The sequence below is a fragment of the Nestor notabilis genome, unplaced genomic scaffold (assembly GCF_000696875.1).
Source record: "Nestor notabilis isolate BGI_N333 unplaced genomic scaffold, ASM69687v1 scaffold30766, whole genome shotgun sequence".
Classification (NCBI taxonomy): domain Eukaryota; kingdom Metazoa; phylum Chordata; class Aves; order Psittaciformes; family Psittacidae; genus Nestor; species Nestor notabilis.
This window is the reverse complement of record NW_009934721.1, coordinates 19,528-26,268: the sequence shown is the minus strand read 5'-3', so window position 1 is coordinate 26,268 and position 6,741 is coordinate 19,528. Positions and strand designations below refer to the sequence as shown.

General features: G+C 36.0%; 1 protein-coding gene across 1 annotated transcript in view; it reads right to left on the bottom strand.

Moving 5' to 3' along the window:
- Positions 1-86: 86 nt before the first annotated feature.
- The window catches only part of CCAR1 (cell division cycle and apoptosis regulator 1), a gene marked incomplete at its 3' end in the record, with an annotated part of 25,614 nt that continues 18,959 nt past the window's right edge, over positions 87-6,741 (bottom strand). The window contains exons 16-23 of the mRNA XM_010017496.1: positions 5,958-6,149; positions 5,234-5,467; positions 4,794-4,905; positions 3,057-3,139; positions 1,963-2,109; positions 1,425-1,548; positions 666-851; positions 87-292 (exon numbers count right to left, since the gene is read on the bottom strand). Of these exons, the coding sequence (XP_010015798.1) occupies positions 87-292; positions 666-851; positions 1,425-1,548; positions 1,963-2,109; positions 3,057-3,139; positions 4,794-4,905; positions 5,234-5,467; positions 5,958-6,149 (1,284 nt within the window). The remainder of the gene's footprint in view (positions 293-665; positions 852-1,424; positions 1,549-1,962; positions 2,110-3,056; positions 3,140-4,793; positions 4,906-5,233; positions 5,468-5,957; positions 6,150-6,741) is intronic.

Sequence of the window (6,741 nt, the reverse complement as noted above, 5' to 3'; positions counted from 1 at the left end):
ATATATATAAAAAAATTTTGTTCTGATAATTCTGTCTACAGGAAGGCTGTATACGACAATAAAAAATAGTATTAAGCAATTCTAACCTGTTTCAGAACACTCTGTATTTCATCCATAACAGTAGCTAAATTTTTGATTGTCTTATTCAGCTGACCCTCAAATTGCAAGTTTTTATCATCAGAGATCTTCAAATTTTCTTGCAGTTGACCGAGGTCCTTCTTCACTTCTTTCAGCTCCGCAGATAGACTTCTGTTAGAATTCTCCAGTTGTAGTATGGTCTTTTCATCCTCGTCTTAGAAAGGAGGGAAGAAGGAAAAAAGTTAAGTCACTTCCAGTGACACGTACTGTGCATCTTAACATGCCATTTACATGCCAACACCATAACTACTAATTTTTAGAGAATACCGAATGCTGCATTGCATTACAATTTGATAACACTCAAAGTCTGACTACATTTGGAAGTCTTACATTCAACTTGAATAAAACATAAAAGCATTTCAGCATGGTGACAGTGTGCAAGGCCAAAGAGCTTGGGAGATAGAAAATAAAAAATTATGGTAAGAAAACAGTCAAGAAATTTAGACCACAAGTGTTACTCAAATTGGTTTATCTACTTAAGACGACTTGCATCCATGTAAGCACCACCTTCAAAGTAATTGTCCCACCTGTTTTTTCTTCTAGTAGCTGAAGCTTTTGTTCTATTTCTGCCCGCACTCTTTCACTCTTCTCCAGTTTCTGTAAAAGGCTCCCAACATCCACCATAGCTCCATTGTACACAATGAGGCCAACATTTTCTTCTATGGCTTTTGATTCTTGCTTTACAGTAGGTGATGGTAACAGTAATCTGTTTCCTGTATTACATTAAGTAACATTAGGAAATAATCATTCCATCATTTTTCAGTTCAAGCGACCAACCTCAAAAGCATCTTAAAAAAAAAAAAAACCCAAACCCCACAACAAACAACAACAAACACCCAAACAAAAAGCTAAGAATAAACTCAAGTTTGCTGGTCTATCCCTCACATTTCTCTCCTCCCTCCTTACCCCAGTTCTTACCCTCCCTCCCCTGCATAGGGGCATGCTCTTTTATGACATTCTTCAATGCCTCCTTCCCGCATTAATGTCTCCAGAAATCAGGCTCTGTTCTACTACCTACAGCACTGATCCTCCTGACTGCAAAACTGTTGTGAATGCACCAGTACTTGATATTAACCTCTGTCCTCCTTCCTGTTCCAAGATATTTTTATCCATACAGATATGTTGGAAGCCAGAAATAATGTAATTTATGAACTGCCCAAGATCTACTTTTCCAGACTGGCAAGTTCCCTGCAGTTACTTTCTTCAACAAAGCAAGTATCTCAGTGCACTCATCATTTGCACACAAACAATTCTCTGGAAGTTTGTGGCATAAGAAAATATAATACCACCTAACATATCTTCCTGTAGTTCTTCAGACTCTTCTAGGTTTTCTTCATCTTTAGAAGTGTCTGTTAGTCTTCTATAAAAGCAAGATTCTCTAAGCACTACTTTACTAAGTAGCTTCTTGACCTACAATACAGCCATGGAAAGAAATACGGTGTTACTTAATACATGCATTGTATAACCTGAATAAGAATGTTTTAACTTTGAAAACTTAAAGAAATTGCAAAGCTTTTTGAACTTTAACATACTGGTACTTAAAATGAAAGAAAGCTGGGGCGGGGGGGGGGGTAAGGAAAACATGACATTTTGAGACTAAAGGTACATATACAGTATGGGCATACGGACAGCTGCAAACTGCACCTTTTCATTCCAAGATAATTTACAAAAGATTAAACTAGTATTTTATGGTAAATATAATGTGACTACATAAAAATCAGGGATGAAATATGTAAGCAACAGCTTTTAGAAGCTGAATTATATTCCTCCCACTTACAGCACTCTTGTAATGTTTTCAAAGATATTTCTTTTACTATACAAAACCTGAGCACGTGACAGGTGTAGTCCAAGAGTGTACAGTATCTCCTCCATGTCCTTCTCCAGAAGATATCCACAATGACTTTGATCAAAATAAACAAAAGCCATCAGAAGATCTCTATTAACAGTTACCATCTGTGTCTTGTCTTTCTCCTACAGAAAATTCATTATGGGATCATTAAGAAGTTAAAATATAATTTTTCCATCATTACCAAAACCAAAACTTACAAGTTAAAAGTTTTCCTCTGTTCATTTTATTATTACTTTCAGTTGAATGATTAATATAACCAGCATTTACCTGCTGAGCTCAAATATAATGTAAACAAGCTATTTATTCTTTCAAATATTATAAGAATTACAGCACAGTGGACAGTAACATCTGCTAGACACACTTTCCTTTTGTTCATGCTAATATGTCAAAAAATGAATAATTAACCTAACAATAGTAAAACATCCCTTCTCTCAATCACATATTTTACTGAACAGCTGTTTCCAATGCGAAATCTGCATAAGCATGTAATGAATGAGCATCTAGCTCCCACAGCTACAGCAGTTCTGCAAACTGTGTTTTCCCATTATTTCTATTCCTACATCTATTTTTCCTTGAAGAAAAAAATAAAGAGAATCAGAACCTTGTTTTATTCTTGCATTTATAAATAAAATTTAAGTGTAACAAATCAAGCTTATGCTGTTCCTTAATCTTAACTATGGAAACAAGGTACTGGCCTCACACAATTGACCTGACACAAAAAGCATCGATTTTCTTGCAGGGAGATGTAGAAACACCACGTAACGATTCCAAGCTTGACAACTGAAAAGCCAGTTTATCTATCAAACTAAGCTTCTCTTTTCTTATGTAAAAACACAGCAGTTGAAAATAACGGATAAAATAATCGCATCTGCTGCCTCTAACACGCACATACAGCATCAGTCCTCACATCCTTCTGACAGATCAGTATGAACACTCAATGTTTCAGTCCAGAAGTACTGCTGAAGGAATCAAGGAGTGCAAATAGGTCTTATGATAAAAATGAAGTCAATATCTAATTAGGACACCTCTAATAAGGCTATATGTAGCTGTTCAGAAAGGTGTTAATTACTTTATCTTTGGATGACCTCTCTTTGCAATGCCTGTTTCCCTCTCTTCTGTCCTCCCGTTTGTTCATTTCCTCCTCATCCCGATCTGCAAAACAGAAAGAAAATTAAACACACCCACAGAAAACAATTTTATAACTATTATCTCAAAGTACATATGCTAATTTAAAAAGTATACATAAATCCCCGAATACATGAAATTAATGTATTTCACTGAAAAATAATAATAAACCACCCCCCAAATGGCCTTTAAGTGAGTCCTGTTAAATTTTGATTTTTTATCTGGTCTTAATTTGACGTAAGTCATTTGTCTTTCTTTTTCTGCCCCTTTGGAACAGCTGAAACAAACGCTAACTAGGCCAAAATAAGTTCTGCCAACATCACTGTCTACTTAAGCAGTGTGCAGAAAATTACCACAATTCTCCCTAATGAGGCTTGAGAGAGTCTACATCCAACTGGTTACTCTTATTAGGAAAAAATCAGTACTATTTACTCTGAAATATTTTTATACCATGAAACCTGTATCAACTATGCAATTAAAAGCATCTGTTTATATGCATGTCTGAGCGTGGTATTACTGATCCTATGATCAGTAGATTCTCCATGAAATTACAGATCACATGGCTTACTAGATGTGAATTACAAACTGCAGGTTTTTTTGTTTAGAGGTAGACACTAACATAAAATAAATCTAGAATCAAGAGAGAAAAAGGAGTATGACGACTTCAGGGATGGATTATGGCATGCAGCTCTGTACCTTATGTGTAAGTCTTTAGTCAGAGAATCATGTCCCAAGTTCAGCTTTAAGCTTCCCTTTCTTGTGAGGAAAATTTTGGACAAAACTACATATCACAACATTTGTCTGATTTTGCAAACATGTTTCTGAGAACCGATAGCTTTCTCCCACACCTCCATGGACATGATGGATTGTTCTCAGCAACTCTGACTGGCAATGGCACAAGGACAGACTATGGGAAGTAGCAGCACTTGTACACAACAGATAAGCCCAGGGTGCTCTCACGGCCAGATTATAAGAAACAGTTATTTTGGAAATCACAGATTAGCACCAATTTTTTAAGGCTGGTGCAGTACTCTGCCAAAAACACAACTAAAAAAGCAGGTTAGAAAATGCAAGGACTGCAGCACCTAGGTAGTTCAACCCCACGCCTCCAGCAAAAACTCCACAAAAGGATGAAAAGCCTGAACAAGTACAAGCCGAAAAGCATACATCTTATGCCTTCCTGAAGCTCTGAGCAGGGAAAAAGGGCTGCTCCCTGGAGACAGGAAAGTTCCCCAGTCCCTTTCCCCATTTCTTCAGGCAAACACAGCTCCATCGAAACAGAAATCAACTCTTCATATCATCATGTAAAGGGCACCCCACATTTATTCTGTCTTAATAAAAACAGGATGACATTTCAGAACTGAGAATAGGAAGTTAGGCACGTAATAGTGGCTTGGTTTTTCAGAGGTGCTGAATACTCACATCTCCTACTGACTTCAATGGGAGTTGCGAGTGGTCTGCATTCTGAAAAAAATAAAACCACTTCTATATACATGCCTTACTTTGAGTACCACGGCTAGTTTATATCAACTATATTCATACAATGCCAGAATTACTAAAATTAGTCTAATAATGCAATTTTAAGTTGTCTAGTTCCAGTGCATTCTCCAGCTTGAGAGAACATATTCAGTTTCAATAAAGTAGTATTTTTGAAAGCCACAAAATTCATAATTCAAAATACCTTCATCGTCATCTTCAGCATCTTCTGCTTCCATCGGATCATATTCTTCTTGATTATTGTCATCTTCAGTTTCTTCTTCATCTTTAGAATCATCTTTCCTTTTATCTTCCCTCTGTAACAGAAGTTCCTAAAAATTTATCGAGTCAGAACTAAATAACTAGGAAAGTAAAAAACCTCACTACCATTCATTCGAAATTTGCATATGTTAATATTTAGTCGCTTAAAAATCTATATGATATAGCTGAACGTTAAAATACCATTACCTGTAGAATTTTTAAATTCCTGAATATTATTGAAGCATATTTTAAATAGATCAACAAGTCAAATCAATTAACTAACACTACAAAACCTGAGTTTTGAAAGCAATAAAGTTAAGTTCAAATAGAAATAGTTTAATATTGATCCAGACAGGACAGAAAATACATGAACCAGCTCCAAACCTTCTTTTCGTCTCTATCTTCTTTTTTGTCTTTATCATCTCCAGATTTTCTCCTCTTAGGTTTTGGATCATCTGTTTCATCATCTTTTTCTTCTTTTTTTTCTTTTCTCTCATCTTTTTTGCCTTTTTTGTCTTTTTTGTCTTCCCTCTCTGGGAGAGAAATCAACGCTTTGTAAATTCTGACACCGAAATCTCTCTGAAGCATTTCATTGAAGAGCTCTGCAAACAGTGATACCTGCACAAAAGAAGAATGAAAAGAGAACTGACAAAAAGTTTTTAAAGTATGTATTAAAAATTTGTACACCTGTGATTAAATAGCTCTGAGGTGCTACCTTACCAACTTTCACCATATCAGGATTTTATGTAGTGTCAGATTTCTTACTATCTGCTTTGAATATGGAAACCTTGAACACCTTTATAATTATGCTTCTTTCCTGTACTCCAGTGGTGTAGAACCTAGACCAGCTGTATAAATGATAAACTCAATTCCATATCTGAAAACCTGCACATTTCTTCTGGATATTATACAGTGACTATACAGCTATTGTAAACCAAGTACCAAAGACTGGACAATTGTTTTTTCTAGGTATTGCACAAAGAAACTAACTTATTCAAGTTTAATTTTGCCATGTTATCATATACTTTTACAATTTCAGAATACAGCAGTGATAACAGAATTAAAAAGAAACAAGAATGGCTAACTGCAAGTAACACAGCTAAATTACCTCAAAGGAATGTTCTTTATTATCTTCTAATCTATAGTCCAGAAGAACGCTAAGAGACATAATGCTACAGTCAAACTTCCCACTCTTTGCTGCCCAGTTAGGATGTACAATGATTGCTGGTTCATCAGGCAAGATGTATCGTCTCTCCCGCCGCTGACGTTCCATTTCTTCTTGACGTTTTCTTTCTTCTTCCTGAAAAGAGGCAAAAAAATAACACAGCATATTCCAAAGATGAAGTTTCAGTCTATAGACCAGTTTTTAAGACTCACTGCTTTGAAGGAAGCGAAGGAAAGCCTAAGCTGCTGAATGCAACACAGAAGACAGAAGTCACAGACTAGAATTTCCAGAATGCATTCTGCATCCACTGCCAACACTCACCTGTAACAGCTGCAAACTTGAGTAACATTAAGCAAGACATACAGTGTTACTTAGCCCACGAGCACTGAGCACTTCACAAGTATCTTATGGTGCTAACTGCAGCATATTTATTCAACATTGGAAGGACTCAAGCTAGTTCACTTCAAGAAATGGCTTGCAAACTAGCAAAGGAACCAATGCTCCTGAAGGGACTTTTTTTGTCTAGGGATGTTTTTAGAGCCGTACAGTACAGTAAGCTGTCTTATTCCTTACACAAGAAGAGTAAAGGCTTTGAGTATCATCTTCTCAACACAGCTTTAACAATTACCAGATGACAATTTATTCATCTCTTTTGATTATGGGAAATGAAATCTCTGTAGATAAAACTGATGCACATCAAACAAAAGGTTACTAAAGGTAAAATACC